General features: G+C 43.9%; 1 protein-coding gene across 2 annotated transcripts; it reads right to left on the bottom strand.

Moving 5' to 3' along the window:
- Window positions 1-1,762: 1,762 nt before the first annotated feature.
- LOC311111125 (paired amphipathic helix protein Sin3a-like) lies at window positions 1,763-23,976 on the bottom strand. 2 transcript variants are annotated; one of them, XM_084153811.1, is made up of 21 exons: window positions 23,802-23,976; window positions 22,242-22,449; window positions 21,857-22,036; window positions 21,098-21,204; window positions 20,523-20,847; window positions 19,994-20,245; window positions 19,420-19,572; window positions 18,877-19,053; window positions 18,041-18,127; window positions 17,051-17,169; window positions 16,604-16,814; window positions 16,195-16,311; window positions 15,853-16,091; window positions 15,529-15,712; window positions 14,804-15,395; window positions 13,377-13,546; window positions 12,961-13,134; window positions 12,638-12,724; window positions 12,409-12,503; window positions 9,541-9,745; window positions 1,763-3,864 (listed from the first exon to the last, which is right to left on the bottom strand). In XM_084153811.1, exons 2-21 carry the CDS (start codon window positions 22,425-22,427, stop codon window positions 3,631-3,633), a joined length of 3,894 nt encoding a protein of 1,297 aa, XP_084009937.1. In that variant the 5' UTR covers window positions 22,428-22,449; window positions 23,802-23,976; the 3' UTR covers window positions 1,763-3,630. The 2 variants fall into 2 exon arrangements, with proteins under 2 accessions (XP_084009937.1, XP_084009938.1); XM_084153812.1 differs by having other exon boundaries at window positions 18,877-19,032.
- Window positions 23,977-24,311: the final 335 nt, after the last annotated feature.

Here is a 24,311-nt window from a genome sequence, read left to right as displayed (position 1 = left end):
GATGAGAAGGTTCTGGTCAGGGGTGAAGAGGTACCGAGTGGTGCAACATGTGGTTAGACAAAATGAAACTCAAATTCATACAGTGGGGAAAACAAGTATTTAGGTCAGCCACCAATTGTGCAAGTTCTCCCACTTAAAAAGATGAGAGGCCTGTAATTTCATCATAGGTACACGTCAACTATGACAGACAAATTGAGAGAGAATCCAGACAAAAAATCCAGAAAATCACATTGTAGGATTCTTTATGAATTTATTTGCAAATTATGGTGGAAAATAAGTATTTGGTCACCTACAAACAAGCAAGATTTCTGGCTCTCACAGACCTGTAACTTCTTCTTTAAGAGGCTCCTCTGTCCTCCACTCTTTACCTGTATTAATGGCACCTGTTTGAACTTGTTATCAGTATAGAAGACACCTGTCCACAACCTCAAACAGTCACACTCCAAACTCCACTATGGCCAAGACCAAAGAGCTGTCAAAGGACACCAGAAACAAAATTGTAGACCTGCACCAGGCTGGGAAGACTGAATCTGCAATAGGTAAGCAGCTTGGTTTGAAGAAATCAACTGGGGGAGCAATTATTAGGAAATGGAAGACATACAAGACCACTGATAATCTCCCTCGATCTGGGGCTCCACGCAAGATCTCACCCCGTGGGGTCAAAATGATCACAAGAACGGTGAGCAAAAATCCCAGAACCACACGGGGGGACCTAGTGAATGACCTGCAGAGAGCTGGGACCAAAGTAACAAAGCCTACCATTAGTAACACACTACGCCGCCAGGGACTCAAATCCTGCAGTGCCAGACATGTCCCCCTGCTTAAGCCAGTACATGTCCAGGCCCGTCTGAAGTTTGCTAGAGTGCATTTGGATGATCCAGAAGAGGATTGGGAGAATGTCATATGGTCAGATGAAACCAAAATAGAACTTTTTGGTAAAAACTCAACTCGTTGTGTTTGGAGGACAAAGAATGCTGAGTTGCATTCAAAGAACACCATACCTACTGTGAAGCATGGGGGTGGAAACATCATCCTTTGGGGCAGTTTTTCTGCAAAGGGACCAGGACGACTGATCCGTGTAAAGGAAAGAATGAATGGGGCCATGTATCGTGAGATTTTGAGTGAAAACCTCCTTCCATCAGCAAGGGCATTGAAGATGAAACGTGGCTGGGTCTTTCAGCATGACAATGATCTCAAACACACCGCCCGGGCAACGAAGGAGTGGCTTCGTAAGAAGCATTTCAAGGTCCTGGAGTGGCCTAGCCAGTCTCCAGATCTCAACCCCATAGAAAATCTTTGGAGGGAGTTGAAAGTCTGTGTTGCCCAGCGACAGCCCCAAAACATCACTGCTCTAGAGGAGATCTGCATGGAGGAATGGGCCAAAATACCAGCAACAGTGTGTGAAAACCTTGTGAAGACTTACAGAAAACATTTGACCTGTGTCATTGCCAACAAAGGGTATATAACAAAGCATTGAGAAACATTTGTTATTGACCAAATACTTATTTTCCACCATAATTAGCAAATAAATTCATTTAAAAAAAATCTCATTTTGTCTGTCATAGTTGACGTGTACCTATGATGAAAATTACAGGCCTCTCTCATCTTTTTAAGTGGGAGAACTTGCACAATTGGTGGCTGACTAAATACTTTTTTCCCCCACTGTATACAATGATGATGGAACACTATGGGAAAAGTGAAGTATTACCACCAACCCTAAAAAACTAGAGGCTCAACTTTTCTGGGGACAGTATTTCTCAACAACAAAAAAGAAAAACATTTATCTTCTGTATTTGAAAAAAATATAAACTAATAGCTTGTCAAATGCAGTGTGCTTGTTGCTTGGTTGTTGATGATAAAACTGTAGCGGTTGAATGATATACATTCACATATACTCATATGGTTGTCAATGTTTATCTTATTATGGACATGGACCAGATTTGGGGATCATAATACAATTTCACAAATCATTGTATTTGTGTCTACACCTTCACCTTCTGAAAGTGTACAACATGCCACTATAAAACAGTACTGTTTATGTTTGGGGGCCAATACCGTTCTCTTTTATATTGAGACATTATCAATACCTTGTAAAGGAGGCAGAACTACATCTCATCTGGACTGGTTTTAATGGAGCATGATTGTGCATCAGAAACGGACTCAGGAGTCTTAGTCTGAGTCATCTTTAAAGTGACATTTGGCAGAAAGTTGAGATGGGGATGATGCATGTGGCTGATTGGTCCTGTGGAGGTGCCATGACTGATCCCTCTACTTTAGCCCTGGAGAGGAAACTATGATCAAGTGGGAATCTTAACGCGCAACAACATGACCGCTACAAAATGGCAACTATCATCATGACCACAATAAGATTACATGGGATTTATGGGATTAGCTGTTCCATACTTCATGACTGATCCAGAAATTCTGATGGATATATTAAATGGAGAATTGGTCTAGGGGAAACAAACCGTTTACATTATGTACAGGGAAAGCGTAAATAGTTTCTAGGCTACATTCATTGTTCAGAAATTCCGAATGGGAACTGGTGCCAATGACTTGAGTGAAAAACCAGATAGACAATACTGTCTTGAAACATTTTGTATAAAATTGTCACATTTTAAGACAATGAAAAAGTTATATTTTGCTAAATGAAGGCTTACATGACATAACACGAAAAAAACAGAACACAAAGGAAAAAGGCTCTAATAAAGTTCCTTTGGTAAAAACAGTTGTTAAAATTTTTAGCATTTTCAATATAGGCTATTTCTCTTCAGCAACGTTTGACCGAGGTCTATACTAAGTTTGTTAGGGTACACATCAATGCACATCTCTGACAAAAAGGACGACTATCAACAAGCTATTTACAAATCAGCAGTATGTGGGTAGTCTGATGTTACTATACTTGACTGACTGGGAAAAACCTGCTATATTAGCATTTATCTGCCCAATATCTACACCATGGTTGCCAGAGATGTTTGTGGACACACGGCATACATTCCTGTACCACTGAAAAAAGAAACATTCACAGGCTATACAATTATACAAAATCCAAAACCCATCTTGTGGCCTGGATGAAATACATGTTCATAGTCCATACCTGTATGCTAATCTTCCTACTCACAGTGGTTGTGAGAGACTTCTGTGGTTCCCCTTAGCAGTTCTGTACACCGGGATGTGTGGTGCACCTCAACCACTTCAATGGGTGTATATTGCTTCATTCTGTATGGCGTGCTCTTTCTGCGTGGCTCTCAACAGTATCCTTCAGTCTGAGGATCGGTCCAGCCAAGGATCAATAGCTGTTTAACTACAATGACACGTCTTGCTTCCTTTCTTGCAGTCATAGCATATTCGGTCGCAGCATATCTTTTCTGCTGTATTCAAAGGTGACATAAGACAGGCTGTCTGGGTGGGTGGGGGTTTAGGGGACTGATGGACAACTGGCCGGTGGCCACCTAAGAAATTTGGCTTTTTTTGTGCTGCAAAAATAGGGAGGGTCCATTTTAAAAGTCCTTATAAAAACAAATCTAAAGTAATCTCCGGAAGTTTCCGGAATCCAGCAATTTGCTGCCACGCTGATTTAGTAAAATGACGATAAGTAATACCCTCCCATCATCTCTTCACCCGGTTGAGCTAAGGTGCCCCTGACGAGGTGCCATGATACTTCACGTGGTATCTGTTGATGTTCAGGTAATGGAGGACCTGGGGATCCCGGGTGGTGGTGCACGGCAACAGACCCTCGCGACGCTCTCCCATCAGCCACTTGCGCGTATCAGTGGCCATGTCGCTGGTCACGTGTTCCTTGGCCCAGGTGTCCACCAAGCCTTGGAAGCGGCGGTGCAGGCGAGTGTGGACTCTCTGGTGGGACTGGGGAAAAGAGGGACAACGGGGTTAGCTGTAGTGAAAGCTTTTTGCACAGAACACCCCACATCACGATCATATCAGCACTCTAACCAAGACTATGTTGGTTGAAACGTCAGTAAGCGGCCATTATGTTTCTTTTTTTTTCGCAGAAGGAACTCTATTTAGGTGGCCTATGGTACATTCTAATGCCTTGATTCCATCTGAAATACACAGCTAAATTATTGAATACTTTATCGAGTTTACCCCCCCAAATTGGAAAAAAAGTGTTGTAGAAAGACATTACTGAACATGTATGAATTCAGTGTATTGTCAGTTGTTTTGGATATTGTCTACGTCTAGGCCTATATGATCAGGATCATTTTCTAAGAGAACATTAAACCCTTTAACATATACCCTGTCTTCTTTTGAGATTAAAGTCTTATTTACAGTTTTACTGCAAGATATGAATTGCCACGGTTTGTGTTCTTCAAATTATGTATTTTATTAAAACAGAAAAATGAAGTAAATAGCCTACATTATCTAGAAAAATAAAATGTTTCGTTTTTTCAGGTTTTCGCTCTCAAAACCACACTTTTTTTAAAATAGAAAAACAACATTGGATGCTATAAGTCCTCAACAATGCTTAAAACTACATCAGGGGACCACTCAATGTCTGGGAAAAATCTGAGAAATGTAGATTTGTGGGTGTAGTTACCCTTTAATTCATGTGTGCACCTAGCAAGAGCCAGTTGTTTAGCAGCGTTTTTGTACCGCACATGTGATGGTAGAGTTTGCAAAACAAATACCCACTGGAAAGATGAAAAATAATCATGATATCATTCTGCCAGGTAAGCATAGGCTACTTTGTAGTTAACGTTTAATTGAGAGCAGGGGTGCAACTTTAGTTTTAGAAGTGAGGGGGGACATAACTTTTTTTTTGTTGTCAGATAAACACTCCAAACAGCCTACCCGACCGCTCAGAGGCGTCCGCATGGTCCTAAAGCACACTGTTGCCTCGTTTTGTATCACATTCCAATGATAAAACTGGGCGGGACAAAAATGCAATTTCAGAATGTGGGTTTTTGAGTATGCCTTTCCATATACCAGAAGACTGTTTTTATTAGCATAATCGCTAACGGCTACACAAAGTGGTAGACTGCACACACACAGACAGGGGCATTCTCCTTGCCTCTTCAGAAAGTTACAGGAAATGCGAATCAATGCTGCATTATGTTCATGTCTTATGATAAACTTGGGGTAATTAATTAATTTGATACATGTAGTTGATTCCCTACTAAGGTTAATACATTTTAGAATATTGTTGAATTCCGTTTTAATGCCTGGATTCCGTGAGGGTCCTAATGATCATATTTAGACCCGAATGAGGAGCTCCACTACCTACTGTTCCTGCAGTGATGATTCACCATCCTCATCCAATGTTTTCATCATTTATCTACAGATAATAGCCAAAAAGCCTACCAAAATTAGGGTGCCAAATGAAAGGCTCTCTCACCGATGCGATTCGGTAGGCTACACTGACTGACGAGACCCACTCACTTTAGCGTCACTGTCTGGCAAGCCCCGACATCCTAGGAAAGGAAACCCTTTGGTTTTCTTGTCCCGATGCGATGCCATGAACATATAACCACGTTGCATGATTTATTAATGGCAAAGGGATATAGCAGTCAGTTTGACACCTTTTATAAAGTAGTCAACACTTGCTGTTCAGTTGTCAATCAATGCACAGTAAATATCCTACTATACACCACAAGTCGTGGCTGGCTATGTGAAACACGCAAAACAAAATAAATGAATGTGCCAGAAAACAAATTAGACTAAGTCGTGGATTTCGACTCATTGTTACCACAATTCACGAGCATCATGCGCTCTCCCGTCCCTCCTCTGAGTAAATACATTTGACTTCAACCAACCACAGCGCACACAAATTGTACCAGACAGACAGCAGACTGCGATTCCTTGTCAACGCTCGCTTTGAGACTGACATCCTATAAATTTATATTTTTTACCTTTATTTAACTAGGCAAGTCAGTTAAGAACAAATTCTTATGTACAATGACGGCCTACACCGGCCAAACCCGGACGACGCTGGGCCAATTGTGCGCCGCCTTATGTGACTCCCAATCACGGCCGGTTGTGATACAGCCTGGAATCGAACCAGGGGGTCTGTAGTGACGCCTCAAGCACAGATGCAGTGCCTTAGACCGCTGCGCCACTCGGGAGCCCCAATAGATCGCTAGAAGATGCATATCGTTCATTTAAATGAAAAAGTAGCCTAGTGGAAAAAGTTGCTGGCTGAAAATGAGTCTGTAACCTAATGGAAAACACTATCTTTACATATTTGGATATCTTTACATATTCCTATATCTTTACAGATTTTTCAACAATTTCCTACATATCATCAAGTGGTAAAGTCAGTGAGGTAATACAATATCATTGAATGTCATTTAAACAATGTCTGAGCAGTTGGTGGCAATGTTCCCCTCTAAACTCCCCCAGGACTGCTGTGCAGAAGAAATATCAACCCACAGAGAGAAGCACGAGATTGAACTTCACTCAACTTTCTAGAGCAGTGGTCACCAACCGGTCGATGGCGATCGACTGTTGGATCTCCAAGGCATTCCTAGTCGATCGCCAAACATTTCTGTAAAAAAACAACGATAAAGCCTTGTGCTCCTCATTTATTTTATTGGTCTCGGGCTGTTCACGGTAGGGGCACCCGATTCATCTGCCCTGCGAGCCAACTGTTGCCATTTTGAACCGCTTCATGTGTCTGAAGGTACAAACTCTGCCTTACCGGTGGGCCCGGAGTGCAAATCAAGTGCACTATAGGCCTACCGCTGGCCAATCGGATGGCTCAGATGACCGTGTCTGCAGTAACGTAGCAGGCATAAAATAAAGCTACAGCAAAGTTGATACTGTGAGATTTCAAAACATTTAGAACCATGACTAGAGAGAGACTGTCAACGAATACAGCTAAGAGATGCTGCTTTTATGAGTGAGTTCATGTTTAAGTTCTTACACTTTGTATTCAACACTTTTATCAGCCATAAAATGCGGGTTCTTCCTATTTCCACTCAGCGCTACAACAAGCACTGCAGCAGTAATGAATGAGTAGGAAAGTGTATCTATAGGCTTGTGTTATTATTATTACCAGTTTGGGTCTTTCTTAATGTCGAGGAATATTTCACTTTCTCTGTTCATAGGAGTAACAACATGAATTTGTGCATGAGAACAGAAATAATGCGGTGCGCATTATGAGTTTCGCCATCAGCTGGAAGACGATGTCCCTTTTTGGTCAGTGTCAGTGGAGGAAAGGGAGAGCAGAGGGATGTTGAGAGGCAGTGGAGGAAAGGGAGAGCAGAGGGATGTTGAGAGGCAGTGGAGGAAAGGGAGAGCGGAGGGATGTTGAGAGGCAGTGGAGGAAAGGGAGAGCAGAGGGATGTTGAGAGGCAGTGGAGGAAAGGGAGAGCAGAGGGATGTTGAGAGGCAGTGGAGGAAAGGGAGAGCAGAGGGATGTTGAGAGGCAGTGGAGGAAAGGGAGAGCAGAGGGATGTTGAGAGGCAGTGGAGGAAAGGGAGAGCAGAGGGATGTTGAGAGGCAGTGGAGGAAAGGGAGAGCAGAGGGATGTTGAGGTGGCAGTGGAGGAAAGGGAGAGCAGAGGGATGTTGAGAGGCAGTGGAGGAAAGGGAGAGCAGAGGGATGTTGAGAGGCAGTGGAGGAAAGGGAGAGCAGAGGGATGTTGAGAGGCAGTGGAGGAAAGGGAGAGCAGAGGGATGTTGAGAGGCAGTGGAGGAAAGGGAGAGCAGAGGGATGTTGAGAGGCAGTGGAGGAAAGGGAGAGCAGAGGGATGTTGAGAGGCAGTGGAGGAAAGGGAGAGCAGAGGGATGTTGAGAGGCAGTGGAGGAAAGGGAGAGCAGAGGGATGTTGAGAGGCAGTGGAGGAAAGGGAGAGCAGAGGGATGTTGAGAGGCAGTGGAGGAAAGGGAGAGCAGAGGGATGTTGAGGTGGCAGTGGAGGAAAGGGAGAGCAGAGGGATGTTGAGAGGCAGTGGAGGAAAGGGAGAGCAGAGGGATGTTGAGAGGCAGTGGAGGAAAGGGAGAGCAGAGGGATGTTGAGAGGCAGTGGAGGAAAGGGAGAGCAGAGGGATGTTGAGAGGCAGTGGAGGAAAGGGAGAGCAGAGGGATGTTGAGAGGCAGTGGAGGAAAGGGAGAGCAGAGGGATGTTGAGAGGCAGTGGAGGAAAGGGAGAGCAGAGGGATGTTGAGAGGCAGTGGAGGAAAGGGAGAGCAGAGGGATGTTGAGAGGCAGTGGAGGAAAGGGAGAGCAGAGGGATGTTGAGGTGGCAGTGGAGGAAAGGGAGAGCAGAGGGATGTTGAGAGGCAGTGGAGGAAAGGGAGAGCAGAGGGATGTTGAGAGGCAGTGGAGGAAAGGGAGAGCAGAGGGATGTTGAGAGGCAGTGGAGGAAAGGGAGAGCAGAGGGATGTTGAGAGGCAGTGGAGGAAAGGGAGAGCAGAGGGATGTTGAGAGGCAGTGGAGGAAAGGGAGAGCGGAGGGATGTTGAGGTGGACTCTCAGTCTGCTGCTCTCTCCCTCCGCTGAGACTGACCATCAGATGCAGGCACAATCAGCCCAGTACAATAAAAAGCAAATGATTTCAATGTATGTTCACTCAGCTGTGCCTCACAAGTAATACAACAACGCATCTATTAGCGGTGTGGTCATATAGCCTACCTCAAATTTTGAAATGTATATATTTTTTAAATGGCCCGAACAACAATGCATTGGCAGGGCAATTCAAGCAAAGCCAATATGCGGTGATATAGCTTACTGGACAAACCTCATTGCTACAGTCCTGTTTTTCATTGGTTAATGTTGCATAGGCTTACGTTTTTTAAGTCCTGCTAAAAATAAATCTGAGCGGTAGATCTCGGCTTGCATTTAGACTCAGAAAGTGATCTTGGCTCAGAAAAGGTTGGTGACCACCGTTCTAGAGTATTCCCTGCATGTAGCCAGGTGTGCACATTTTGTTCATACCCTTTGCTAGTTAGTGAGTTATTAGTCCAGTTACACATCATTTGTAGTCTTCAATAGGGGAGTGATTGCTTCCTACAAGAGCACAAAACGTGTACATTTCTAGACATCTTTGAAAAGCCAGTCAAGTAAATACTTTTTATTTGGTCTTAAAGAGGCAGTGTTGTATTTTGAGACAGGCTTGAATAAGCTAAGTAGCCAATAGGCAGAGGGTAGCATAATTTGTCTGATTCTCTGTAATAATGGTATGGGAATAATAACGCATTTTATTTTGTAAAGTGGTTTCTTGCATCAAACAACAACGTTTTCAGTCACCTACTTGTCTGAAGGACAATTGTATAAACAGGTTAATGTCAAGCCCTGCATGTTTTTTTCAAAAGTCTCATGGAATGTAGGCCTACATTGAACACACATTGGCTGCTACTGAAGGCTGAATGATAGAACAGCTATTTCCATGTTAAAATGTTATGGGATCCATTCTATCCATTGTTTTTGATGAAAAAGCCACAGTCACCTACTCAGTGTTCACAGTAAACGTGCACTGGAAGTTGCACAGAATTTTCACAACGTTCAAGTTTGCACTCAGCAGACCTGAAATTTGCTCAGTGACAATTTTTTTTTGAGGGAACGTTGGTTGGTGGTGTTGCCTACCTGGTGAGCCCGGGTCAACGCAGTGCGTCTGTACATGTAGTCCTCCGACTTGAAGACGTACACCATCTTGTACGAGTTGAGCTTGAACATGCACTCCATCTTCAGGTCCTCAGCGCTGTGGGACTTCTCCGATATCCCCGTAGCCGCCTTCGCCTGCTGCAGCTGCTCCCACCCTCTCTGGCACTTACGTATCCGCCGGAGGTTCCTGATTGGAAGAGGAGAGAGATTGGCATTAGACCAGAGCCAGTAACGACGCCTTGCTTACTTGTGCCCTCTACCCACATAGCAATTCAGTTTACAAGGACAGTTCACGCAAATTTCGGTCAAATCGAGAGTAGTTTGACTGCAATGCACTACATCCATACCATTTGTAACATTGGTTGAGCACAAGATGTCTAACTTATGGCTAAATGACAGGACACATGGTTCCCAAAAATAACAGACAAATGCTAATGCTATTTAGAGGTCAAAATACTCAGTCATTTAGGCCAATGTTTTCCATTTCTGACTCCAAGTTGTAACAAGTCTAATAAATCAGAAAATGTGTGAAATTTGAGCGGGCCGTCCCTGTAAAGCCTTGTCTTGATAAACCCACGCGTAGCAACTCACCCAATAATAAGAGTTGAACTGGGACACAAATGATTAGGGGAAGGGTAGCTCTATTGCAGTAGCAGCAGTCTTCCTGTACAGTGCACTTCCGTTTGACATTCATATGATGATTCTCTTGTTAGTCTTTAATATCCTTGGCAAACAATATTTTGGTCAATCAAATTGAATCCAGATTTAAATTTAATTTTGCAAGCATTAAAAATGCAATTATTCACCCCGCTTTAATGAAAGGTTTAAATGTGTACTTACCACACAGGGTAGAGGTGAGCGAGGACTGAAACCGTGAAGCATATTTTGTCAATGCCACTTAAAAGACATTGCCGTTAGAGTAGCCAATTTCCAATAGAATGGGAGAAAGGGCACTTTTTTTTTTTTTTTTCTCTCACATTGCCGCCAAAAGGGTTAACAAGCCAGGATATGTGTTGAAAGATACTTTGATGTGCACATACAGTACTTCCACTGACAATGTACAGAGCAGTTATGACCATGCAATGAGGATAACATTTAACTGAAAAGAAAACCTGCTGGTTGCCACTGCTGTTGAAGGTACTTGTTTGGGTGGAAAATAAGAGAATCATGCCTATTGACTTTTGTACCAACCTCTCATATTCTTAATATGAGAAACAGACTAAATGTGGGTGAGAGCACTGATAAATCATATCCAGTCAAGACAAGTACCAAATATATGCAATGGGTAAAAAAAAGTGAGGGGGGGAACTGAGGCCAATTTTTTGTCCTGTTTTGCATAGGTCCTTCCAGCCCATTGAAATGTATATGATACATTATGGACAGCCATTTAGAGAAATGGCAACAAGCACTGAAAACCAAAGACAGACAGGCTTGATGTGCAACACTCATCTCAGGGCTTAATAGAGGACCCAACCACCCTTCCATGCAATGCTCAGAGACGTCTGGAAAGAAATACACCAACATTTGAGCATACAATTCAGACCATTTTATTCACAAGCCCCTCTCTTTTGTACAAGTGTTGCAGATGCTGTGCTTGACCAGGTTTTCATGAGTTATTAGCACTAGTCTTGGTCAACTCGTATAAAAACCTCACCCACAACAAAAAGATTGCAACGGGAGTGCACTGTATCCTTAAATAGTTTTACACATTATAATAGGAGTATGCTGAACACCCCAAATCTCAATTGGTACAACATTTACATGTATCTAAACAGGGATTAGAAGAAGTCACATACAGAATGTTTTTCGTATGAATACAATTACAGGAAACACAGGGTAGCTGATAAGGTTGATAAAAAATAAATCATTTTCTCTAGACCGACAAAAGGGGCCTTTAGCCTCTCACCAATGCCACAACAAAAAAAATGGCCATCGTGACAATGCAATTAAAGACACTGTACATATAGAATGTCTGCTCAACCAAATGGTTATCCTCCAACAGAGAAAATTATTGTACAACAGAACACTAATATATGCGCGATGGTATAAAAATACTTCCTTCCCTTAGATACATTAGCACTGTGAAAAGTAAACTCATGTTCTTGGCTTTTTTTTTTCCTCCTTTCAGTTTATATCAAACTGCTATTGTAGCCTTATTCTCATAATAAAAAAAGCAAACTAAATGCTTTTTTTTTTAACCCAATGATTTGATGACTAGTCTGTTGAGTGGGAAAGTTGAAATAAATACTAGCCTACTAATATAATCTAAAAATTGCAATATTCATAAATAAAAAGGGCCCCGTTTTTAAAAAAGAGACTGAATAAATGCATAAATAATTAGTCCCCTCTATTTAAAAAGACGGCAGGGTAAAGTGCAATCTTTGTGAGATAAAGGCAGGGGGGCAGAAAGGGAGAGAAACAAGTTGCTTTTCGAGTGGACAGCCAATTACATTTTCTCCAACAAAAACAAGACAGGCACTGTCAGCATTTCTACTAAACATCTGATTTTGTTGCACTTAGGCCTACCTTTCTGAGGAAAGCAAACACAAAAATGACCTAGCGCACTTACAGTTCAACTGGTGTGTGTATTCATCACTATTGGCAGAGCTTTTTGAAACAAGTGCTTCATGGATAAGACTCGGGACCCATTTAGTTTGAGACTACGGGGAGAAAGCCCTGAAAGTTTGGTTTGTGCAAAAAACACTGACCTGGAACTTTTCTCAAAATGAGCCGTTTTTGTCAGCTGGTTTTGGCTTGTGAAACAGTGCCATGGCCTGTCTTAGAGCGAGCCTTTAGGGGGTAGATGCTTTTAGCTGTGCAGACAGGGGGGGACACAGCCAGAGGCCTCACCTGGGGAGGAACACAGGCTTTTGGGCCAGGTGCTCACGCAGCTCTGGAGACGCAGAGTCTGAGTTCAGGTAGCGTCCCACGTAGTCGGACCACCGCTGTTTAAAGAACCAGGAGGGAACAACCGTCACCACACAAGAATCTGACTAATCTGAATCTGTTCTAATGTAATGTGGCGATGCATTAGACTGGTGTCACCACCGGCCCGCCTGCCATATACACTAACACACACCTCTGCGGGTTCGTCTGAGTTCTCCTCCTCCGTGTCAAGCAGCTCCAGGCTCAGGGTCACGCTGCCTTGGCTCTTCACAAACATCAGCTGGACCACAAACAAACCAGTCAAACCAGGAGACAACCAACAAGACAGACAGCAAAGGTCAGAGAGAACGTACCATAATGAGAGAAAGGGGACATAAGAAGAGAAAAATGAAAGCCAGAGAGCTAGACAGAGAGAGAGAGCACACATGAAAGTTCAAATGCAACTCAAAGTATTTTGCTGAGACACCATAACATCCCAGGTGGGACAGTCATCCACCCCACCCACACACGCTATACCTTGAAGCAGTTCTCGTCGGACATGAGCTGCTCCGCCTTGCGCTGGTATGCCCCCTCGGCGGTGGCTCTGGAGGCCTGGGTGGACAGAGCGCCGCCGGTGGCCTTGTTGGTGCTCTGGCTCAGGTAGAGGTCTGTCACGCGCACGCAGAGCTCATCACTCACAATGTGCTGGAGCTGGTGATACAGACAACGCCAGGTGTGAACACAGTCATTAAGTCAGCCATCAAAGTTACCATTGTTTAAGCAGGATGGGCCCGCATCTAGCCCTGTTGCTGCCCCCCCCCCCCCCCGCCTGAAAGAGATTGGCCTCAACGGATTTCAATCGACAATTTTGGTGCTAAGGTGCCTAGATGTTCCTCAAGGTTTGCTTTTTTCTCGCCGTCTGGAACCTAACGGAGGGAAAAGACTGTACTGACCTGTCTGACAATGCTCTGGATGAGCTTGTCCATGGTGAAGGCAGTGTAGGCATGGATGGTGAACATCTCCCTGAGGGAGTCCTCGTACTGGGTCGGCTCCATGTTGCCGTCCAGGAGGTTCCGCACCATCTCCAGGAAGGCAGAGTAGTAGTCCTCCACTTCAATGTCCACTGTAAAAGGTAAATGCGAGGATTTAAAGTGATATTACAGAGGTTTTGTATAATTTCAGCAAGTCGTTTTTGAAAGCAGTGTTCACGAGCCAAAACGGATCTTGGAAAATTGTGTACGTTACGTGTGTATCAGTTAATTGTTCTGGTGCCCTGATCCCGCCTCCCACTTTTACCTTGCAACCTCATTGGACATCATTCCACCTGCCAATCAATATTGTCCATCAGGGGCACGTTCAGCAAGATGCAACGTTTTGAAACGTTCAGATACATATAATCTATGTGGAACAAACATGCCTTTTCTGACACGTAGCCTAGATTAGAATAAGGATGCAACGGACTATTCGTGGCATTTTTTCGGCAACATTTGGCTACTGAACGTGGCCCAGGTAAGATTTTTGTAGGCTACTAAATGTATATCCCTTGTAGCACAGTGTGATCAGATCATTATGGCAAAATATAACCTACTGAAATGAGAGGAAGAGAGTGTGTGCAACAACCTCATAGTATGACACTATGGGCTATAAGGAATTTATATTTTTAGTTTTAAAATGTTTTTTATTGTTATTTATGTAACGAATGTCTCACCCTCATTTGTCATTAGATTGTAACTTCTGATCTGATGCATCGATTTGACCGATGTATTAGATTTATTCTCACAGTTATCAAAATAACTAAGCATTTACAGGTAATCCGTGTTGCTTCACAAGTGCCCGTTCACTATGAAAGAGACGATCAAAGCTCACATGCATGAAATATTTGAAGCATTAAAATGTAAGGATTGTGTGGCTTTGATTACAGATGGTATCCTGTGCATGAATGAGCCATACATTGGCAAAACATTGTTGAAATCGATCCCGGTTAGCCTATTTAAGTGATTAGGAAAACATTTGGAGGGAAAATCTCCCCCTGGTTGTGGTATAAATGATAGGAAGGGAATCTATGTGCAATTGGAGCACCCCAAGGGCCTGTGTTGGAACCATTGACATTATCAAAAAACACATGCTCCTGGAGATGTTTGCATGTGCATGTCATATTTTTGAGCAGCTATGAAAGTTAAAAACAATGTGACCGACCAGACTTTTTCAGAGGAAGAGCTTTGCCGATATAAATTGCATGATGAAGGTAAAGTACATTTGCTCCATAGAATTTTTTAAAAACAGGGTGCAAAACAAATGGTGATCCTTTGATCTAAACCTTAAAATGGTCAGTGGGTACACAGTTTAATGGAGTTTGGTTTCAAAGGATGTCTGGACTTACTGGGCTCCTTCAGTCTCAGCTGGACGGCAGGATTCTCATTCTTTTCCCGTTTGACGCCCAGAACCTCCCTCTCCCACTCCCGTTCCCTGCAGTCCTCCTCGATCTGCCTCTCCGCCTGCCCGTAAATGCGCAACAACCGCAAACAGAGGATCTGGTGCAGGCGCTGGAAGATGTACCAGTTGTTGTTGACGTAGTAGAGGTTGTAGGCGTCGTCTAGGCCACGCAGTTTCTGCGCCCCCGTGTTGCCGTAGAGCAGCTTGGACTTAGCGGAGCCGCCACTGCCGGCCAATCCGTTGTGCTTCTTTGACCCGTCTTCATCTGGCCCGGTTTCGTCTTCCTCCTCCTCCTCATCGTCTTCCTCTTCCTCCACATCTGACAGCTCCCCGCGCCGAGCGAACAGCATGTCCGGGATGAAGTGGTGGATGACCTGTTTGATCTTGTACTTGTCCTCCTTCTGGATGCCGGCCTGCCTCTTGACGTGGTGGATGATGAGCGCGGCGGCGTCCTCCAGAATCTGGCTGTCCTGGTAGGTCAGGGTCATGTGGGGCCCGCCAGGCACGATGGCCGCGTCCTCGGAAGCCTGCTCCTGTCGCTAAAGGGAGGCAAAAAAACCACAGGCTAGAGTTTCTTTTTTTATGCCTTTAAATCAATACTGGGAGACGTTAACACATAGATCAGATCAAGTAAGTGGTGTGTATATATACACACACACCACTGCCTCTTACCTCATCGTATATGGTCTCAATCTCATTGAGCAAGTTCTTTGAGCGGAACACCTTGGTGTCATTCTGCTTGAAGTTGATGCCTTGGTGGTCCAGGGACTTCAGGTAGTACTTCTCATTTTGCTCCCTCCAGATCTTGTTGAATCCTCTCTGGGCTTCCCTCCACTCTTCCTCTTTCATCTTTAACCTGAAACGAGGCCATTCAGAACACACACTGTGGTTAACATGGGAAAAGCAACATGTTTTCTGGAAGCTGTTTGCTTAGACCGCTTTACATTTCTCAAATTTACATTTATTTCCCCATCATATAACCTCTTCATATCACACCTCTTGAGTACTATGGGGACGGACACAGACGGGTTCCTCTTGAGCCCGTCGATGATGTCAGCGGCCTTGTCGCCGTATATCCTCTGGATGGCCTTGCGGTGGATGACCTCGGAGCAGCCGCCCATGGTGTTGTCCAGCCGGAACTTGACCTGCTCCTCGGCCGTCATGCGCGACAGCCTCCTCTGTACCGCCTCCAGGGCTCTTATGGTGGCCAGGTTGGTCTCCAGCACCACATCCAGCTGCAAGGGGAAGGAGAGTATGGAACATGTCAGTACATCACTTCAGGCATATTTTGGTTTGTACTATTAGAATACAACTACCATGAGAGGGGGACAGTCTCACCTCAAAGCGCTCGTCCTCGCATCTGTAAATATGCTCTTCATACTGGGTCTTCTTGGAGCTGACAAAGGTAGAATCCTCCGACCACGAAGGGAACGATACCCACGTGTCATTCAGTACCTGAAATGGACCATACTGTTAGCTCTGCTCGACTTGATTCACTTGCCAAGATGAGCACTTGAACAACAACCACGCTTCAATATCTCAGTACTAACTAATTAAACCCCTGTGATCGACTTTACTGGCTGGATGATGCATGCAAAAGTGACTTAAAATTGTATTTTCATTGCTCTTTACTTTTCCTGTACACAAACATGTATTTCAGTAATTCCTCAGATTTGTATTGATCCTCTATGTCAATTTGGTTGACTTTGAAGGGTAACATTTTACTGTCAATAACTGCTGCTCTCACCTCTTTACACAGTGGGGTCCTCCCTGTACACTTGGGCTGTGTGTAGCTCTTGGGTAGCGCCCTGTAGCTGGATCCCAACCTCTTACAGGAAGCGTAGTCAATCTCCATGGCCATGCCCTCGGTGGTCCTCTCCTTGGGAAAGCTCTCAATGTGGCTGGACTCTCTGTAGCCCAGGAAGTTTTTGAACCAGGAGAACAGTTCTGGGAATTTTCTGCGGATCACATTCCAGAATGGGTGTTAGATGGGCGGCAAAATATCAGGATGAATAACAAAGAAAAAAGCTTTTATTTTCACATGCCGTTAACAAACAACCTGTAGCAAGGCCATCTATGCATAGGAGGCCAATATTACGAATAGAGAAGAATGCTTGACCGGTAGTCTGGCTGATAAATTGTGAAAAGTTTTTAACTGGTTGTTTGTCGCAGGTGATAGCTGCTTAAAGCTTACCCCAGGAACGGTAGCACTAGCTGCACAAGCTCTGCACGAGAAATCACTTCCTGGTTAAAGATGAGCAGACATCGCAGGAAGTTGTCATAGGCCTCGGAGCTCCGGAGGGCTTTCCTCACCTGTGATTAGAAAGCAGCTCTGTAAATACACACTACTTGGTGTCCACATCACCAACAAACTAACATGGTCCAAGCACACCAAGAAAGTCGTGAAGAGGGCACGACAAAACCTATTCCCCCTAAGGAGACTGAAAAGATTTGGCATGGGTCCTCAGATCCTCAAAAGGTTCTACAGCTGCACCAAAGACTCCAGCCACTCTAGTCATAGACTGTTCTCTCTGCTACCGCACGGCAAGCGGTACCGGAGTGCCAAGTCTAGGTCCAAGAGGCTTCTAAACAGCTTCTACCCCCAAGCCATAAGACTCCTGAACATCTAATCAAATGGCTACCCAGACTATTTGCATTGCCCCCCCCACCCCTCTTTTACGCTGCTGCTACTCTCTGTCTATTATCTATGCATAGTCACTTTAATAACTCTACCCACATGTACATATTACCCCAATTACCTCGACTAACCTGTACCCCCGCACATTGACTCGGTACCAGTACCCCCTGTATATAGCCTCGCTATTGTCATTTTTACTGCTGCTCTTTAATTACTTGTTACTTTTATTTTTCGTATTATTTTATATTGTGTTTTTTGTGTTTTTTGTTGGTATTCATTCTTAAAACTGCATTGTTGGTTAAGGGCTTGTAAGTAAGAATTTCACTGTATTTGTATTCGGAGCATGTAAGAAATAAAATTTGATTTGATTTGAATGACTTTACAATTGGGTTAGGGGGACAGCGTCTCATCACAACCAGGCAATTATTTAATTCAAATCATGTTCAGTTGGAACGGAATAAATTATTTCTATAGGCGTCATTTGTATAGATCACATTAGGTTTAACATTCACATTAGGTTTAAAAAAAAAAAAAATGTAGACTGACCTTTTCAAAGAAAAGAGATTCTGTGCCGATGCTATGTTTGCTGGCCTCAGCCATGGCATGGTCTTTCCCCAACATCTTGGGTTTCTTCTGCAAGGGTGGGAAAGAGAGAGGAATTGAGCGTAAATAAGTACTCCATTACCACTGACATGGTAGACCAATGAACTGATCCAGGGACAGAGGTTTCAGCAGTATATTACAGTTCTACATTACCACTGACATGGTAGACCAATGAACTGATCCAGGGACAGAGGTTTCAGCAGTATATTACAGTTCTACATTACCACTGACATGGTAGACCAATGAACTGATCCAGGGACAGAGGTTTCAGCAGTACATTACAGTTCTAGGGTTAGTAAATACGGTACAAATCCCACATTTAAAGAGTTTACAGATCTATAGGATGCTCTAGTCAAACATATACCATTCTAAGCTGTATGAACAGTACTACAACTGTTACTGTTACTACTGATAAATCGTTTCTTAATAGCCGCATGTCTGACAAATATGGTTGCAAAACTACCGGTAATTTACCAAAGTTACCGGAATCTTCTATAATTTTGGTAATTAACAGGTAATCTATGATCATTTTGGTAATTTATACTTGAATAACTTCTTTTTTTTTTTTTAAGCATTAATATATAGTATTCATTTCTTATATCTGTATCCATATTGTCCATGAGTCTCTAGTGGATAGATCATATGGTTCAAGAGAAAATATAATTATTTTCAATCAACTCTTCCAACTATTGACTTTTTCACAACTGCCATCAGTTTGGCGGCAAAACATTTACATACAAAGACTTATTGACACTGTCAACGACAGGGCGCTAGTTTACCTTGACGGGAGGCGTGGCGCCCGCTCCGGAATGCCTCCGGATTGGACAGCCATTCTGGTTGAGCCGCTGCTTGTTGTTCATCAGGGGCCTCTTGACCGTGGTGCCGTGGTCGTTGCGTACCGACTCCGCCCGGTCGGCTGTGGTCTTGCTCAGCAGCTGGAGAAAAGGGGGACAACTCTGGATCAGAGATAAACGTGAGTGTTTAAGATAGGCAAGGTCTGAGTAGATCTGCACAGAATATACAGTTATTACATCAAACTGAAAGGCATTATCAGTGCATCTTGACCATGAACCCTGTTGTCTGAGTCATATGATGTAGTAAATAAAAAAACAGGTGGTATTAGTCATATCAAAACAATAATATGATATGACAGCGGTCAAGTTTGTATTTCAATGTCCTCACATAGTTTAAACTCAACTTCTATCATTCTGAAATAACATCTCAGGTGAAGGAAGCATTCCTTGAATCTAGTTTGGCAACCAATGGAGCCAAATGCATCTCTTGCAATAGAGGACGTTTTAGCGTCAATGTGAAACACTCACCACTGAACTGTTGGCGTCTGGTAAGAACTGTCCGAACTCCGAGAGCAGGTCCTCCTGGTTCTTGAAGAGCCGGGCCACCTGAGCGTACACCTCCTGCTCTGTCAATGCTGGGGTGTAGTTACCCCCCGCCTCCTTCGCGTTTCGCTGCTCCTTCTGCAAAAGCAGCAATCAGACCACTGGTTATAGACTATACCAAAAACTTTTTACCAAGGATGACATTATAGGGTAAATGTAAACAAAATTATATAATTAATTGTCAGAATTTCCTTCCTCTAAAGTTTCTTTCTGCAATTATTATCCAGTGCACCTCTGGTTCTTGTAGCCATGTTCCCAGAAAGTGACCAGGGAGACCACACAAAGGGCACCACTGCCCTGTCTGCAGTTTCATTGTAGAGCTGGCATGGAACCTTAAGTTCATATTGAATGGTGAACCAGGTTACGAACAGAAATCTGTGTGGACACTGTCATTTTATAGCTTGTTGTTTATACTGCAAATAAAATCACCCTTCAGAAAGAAGCCAGATTTATTGAATGCAATGCTTTGTGTGGGGCAGCCCTCTCGCTGTGTTTTTACCTGGTAAGTGTGCAGGATCTCCAAGAAGGCTTTGTAGATGTCGGGCTGGCCCTGGAAGCGGTTCTTGATCTTGTTGACGTAGTTGATGGCGTGGTTGAACTCCACGGGCTGGTTGTTCTGCAGGGGAGGCCCGCTGGAGGGGGTGCTGCTCACCGGGGTGTGGGACTGGACCGAGGGGGAGCGTGGGGAGGCGTAGGAGGGGATCGACGGGTTGGGCTGGCTAGTCGGGGTCAGGGCTGGAGACTGCATCGGCTATGGGGGGAAACAGAGAAGGGCAATGAGTTTTGCCTCCAACTTCCAAGTACACATCAGCATGTCACAAGGATAAAACAGTAGAATTATATCTTTACATACGTAACTATACAGTAATAAGTAAATCAATACATGTTTACATAACAAATGAATAAATAAGCCAATGACTTGGGGTTCAAATCTCCAATAGGAAACTCAACATGCAGAAACAGAACTCGAGAAGAGGTTCTCGCACAGAATGACACGACAAAGGAAAAGGGTCTTAGTGAGCTGGGACCTTGCTGGTCTTGGCTGGTGTGGGCTGGGTGGGTAGAGCGGGGTTGGCTGTGGCGGTGCTGGTGGGGGGTCCGCTGGGCAGCTGCAGGGCCTGGTGATGATGCGGCACCGGCTGGCTGGGAGGGCCCGTGACGGGGAGGTTCTGGACCGAGATGCCGTGCGGGGTGATGTAGTGGATCTGACCCGGCGTGGTCACGTTGACCTGCTCGTTGGTCTGGACCTCAATCTTGTAGCCCGGCGGCAGGAAGGTGTTGAAGCCCATGATGAGGTCTGGGTGGCCCTTGAAGAGCTGGGAGACGCGGCTGATCACGCCCGGAGTGTCGATGCTATGAAAGTCAATGTGCGTGTTTAAGATTGACTACATCGCAGTCAGACTGTGCAGAATCACTGATCTACAAATCACCTTGCTTCTCAAATAACTACTAATTATATGATCAAGATTAGCGATTCCACGCCTCGCCTTGCTCAAACTGATCCCCTCAAACATATTGAATATCTTCCTATAGCACAAGAGTTAATTGCTTACGTGGATGTTTACAGTGTCTGCTTAGAAAAACTAACTAAATTGAAACTGACCTCTGTGACTTGAACTCCTTCATGATGTCGAGGAAGTCGTTGTAGACTTGAGGCTGATTCCCAAACTGCAGTTTCACTTGGTCCAGGTAGGACAGAGCATCTTCAACCTACAAACACAGTTATGCCAGTTAAACCACATTTTTTCAAAGGTAAAAAGAAGTTGATGAAGTGATGAAGATAATGAAAACATCACAACAAGCTCCATACTTTAATTGTTGACTAATCTCATTGCTGCATTATCTACTAGTGATGGGGGGGGGGGGGGGGGGGGGTCAATACAGTTACATATAGGGATATTATTTTGGACGATATATCCTATCATTTTGACAATATCTCAATATTATTTTTGCACTATTTGGCTGTACCAACTAAACTCCAGTATTTTTCTTTCATAGCTTGTTTTCCTTTTTGGGAGCCAATTTGTTTTCAGCAATTTTATTTCCATAACTGATCAAAACTCATTTTCTCATGGCTCTCGTCCCTCTGCAGCAGACATATGGTGAGCAATGTTTGTAACATGGAATAAATAAAATGACAGAGTACATATAGAATCGTGAGAATCACAATAATATCGGTACCTAAGTATGGAGATAATATCGTATCCCTGGCAACTCCCAGCCCTACTATCTTCCATGCTTTGAAATCAACAGGTCCTAATTGAGTCCATTATACCTCCACTATATTCTGCATTTAGTACATGTGCTTGTTTTTAAATCTCTTTTGTACGTTCAATAAAATGTAAACAAATGAAAAACGCACCTTGAGTCGCTGGAACTGTGCACCCTGTGAGGGGGCCATAGGGGTCAAAGGATGGACATGGCTCTGGACCACCGCAGCCCCTTGTGATTGGACAGCTGGACTGTGGGGGTGGGGCCCGACAAGTGCAGCGGGACTAGAGGCGTGTCCATGACCACTGGAGTTCTGGGGCATTGTGGGAACCTGGAGGTCAAGATTCAGTCAAATATCAGCATTCTGCCTGTGATAAAATAGTAAACAAGGCCTCGGAAAAGGCCAATGCAGAAACTACAGTTTGCTGGTTAGTTGGTACTTATAAATTAATGCATTGTAGAATCTAGTAAAAGTATTATTTTCTGTGCAACATGCTCTCATCTAGATTCAAGAGAGATGGCAACAGTTCCCATACCTGGTAACCCTGGGGGATGGAGTATTGGATGCCGGGGGAGGGCTGCATGTTGTCGGTGACAGCCTCGTACACGGCTGGGGCTAGGACGCGGTGCTGGAAGCCCTCCGCAGTACCCGGGACTGGGGGGCGACGCTGCTGCTGCTGGGACGCAAATACTGGTTCCTGATCCTCCGCACGCCTCTTCATTGTATATTCATACTCAAAAGCGCTAGGATGCACAGGTACAACACAGTTAACATTTAGGCATACTTGAGTGGTTGATAATTGATAGTCACCCTGACACAACTGCTCATTTGAAGTTGGATACTTGGTATTCCATTCATTTAGCACATTTCAGACTCTGTGGCACACATTTATGGGATTCTCCAGTATCTCCCACAACTAGTGGCTATATTTCCAAAAAGTTGATGATATGAACGTTACTGTGATCACTTTGGAGGGATAAGGAAGGATGTTTGGCCAGAATATGAGCTAGAATTTATATTGTGCTTTAGTGGACGATATATAGATAACTATGTAGCTAGCTACAGTGTGATGGGACGCATTGGCTTGCTACCGACTGGACGAACGTTACTCAACCATTTATCTTAGCAACCACGCTAGCTAGATAACTAGGAAGTCACGTTACTCTCATCGCTCAACGTGGTAAACCGCCATAAGGAATATGGCTAGGGAACACATCCACAAGTCTAATCCAATTAATGTATGTTTCTTATTTAGCGGGGACGACACGTCCCAAAGACAATCCACAAGCTAACAGTGAGATGTTAACTGGCTAGCAATAGCTTCTAAACCAGCAATAAGACCTGCCCATTCCCCTCCCCCTCTGCCAAGAGAGGGCCTGACGCCATCCACTGCTAGCGGAGTCGTGCGCGCCCGAACTTGTGTGGCTAAATGTACGAGCGTGTCAGGTCAAATATGTATAGAGCACTAGTTCTCCAGTTAGCCTTTTCAAATAACAAGTTAGCCTTAACTGTCGTAGTAAGAAAAATGTAGATGAAAAACAGATTTCGTTCAGTTAACGTTAGCTAATAAGGATGGTTGACTTCCCGGTGGTCTTTTTAGTAAGCTACTGCTAGCAACACATTGTGGCTAACGCTAGCTAGCCATGTTCGAACGTCATCATCGTGAAACCCAGTGATATGACTAACGTTAGCTAGCACAACAACTGTCCTTGCTATCATTATTTCAATACTGTAGCAAATACTGTGTATTTTTATGAGATCGTTAATTTGTTCGAACCCTATCCAAATGTTTAGCTAGCCTAACTACTGTTGTACGATGCTGTTCACATGCTCATGTAACTACTGTAGTTAGCTAATCGTGAAAAACACATTAGCCAGCGAACATTAGCGATATTTTCTACATGCTAAAGGCATCGTGAATGTTTAAGGACTCAGTCTGCCAGCAGAAATATAACCTTTTCTGAGATGTATTGATGCATCTGTCTGACAAGGTTATGTAGCAACTTGATGTAACACCACGTAGCTAACGCCATTTAGTTTTGCTTCAAATGGGCTTAGTTAGCTAACCAGCGTTAGCTAGGTAGATAAAACTCACCTCAACCGACTGCGACCAACAACAACTTGTCGAACCAAATTTTGATTTACTCAGTCAAATGACATAAATAATGCAACAAAGATTCGCCAGTTGAACAGTATCAAGATTGAGGGTGCATATTCCAATTGAAATGTCAAACAAGAACTGCCCCTGCTAGCAAACCCGCTAACAACAATCCCTGTGGCTAGTACGTTCCTTGAACAGAGGCGTGGTTCCAATGAGGTCGGGCTAGTCTCCTCCCATTCTAAATGACAATTGGCAACTCATCAACAGAGGAAACAATAGCAACATCACTTTATTGGTTAGATTTCCAATCACTCAGATCAGACAAAAAATAGTTACTTAGGCATTTTCAGACCTCAGCAAACTTTTTACCATTGAATACAAAATATAATCTATAGAACCATAAACTCGATGATAATGTAATAAATATAGCTACTGTACCTGTATGAGCATATTAAGCCACCTTGTGCCCTGTCGTATCTAGACACAGAGAGATACAGCACACCC

Source organism: Coregonus lavaretus (genome assembly GCF_964263955.1).
Source record: "Coregonus lavaretus genome assembly, chromosome: 37".
Lineage (NCBI taxonomy): Eukaryota > Metazoa > Chordata > Actinopteri > Salmoniformes > Salmonidae > Coregonus > Coregonus lavaretus.
This window is presented reverse-complemented; position numbering and strand designations above follow the sequence as displayed.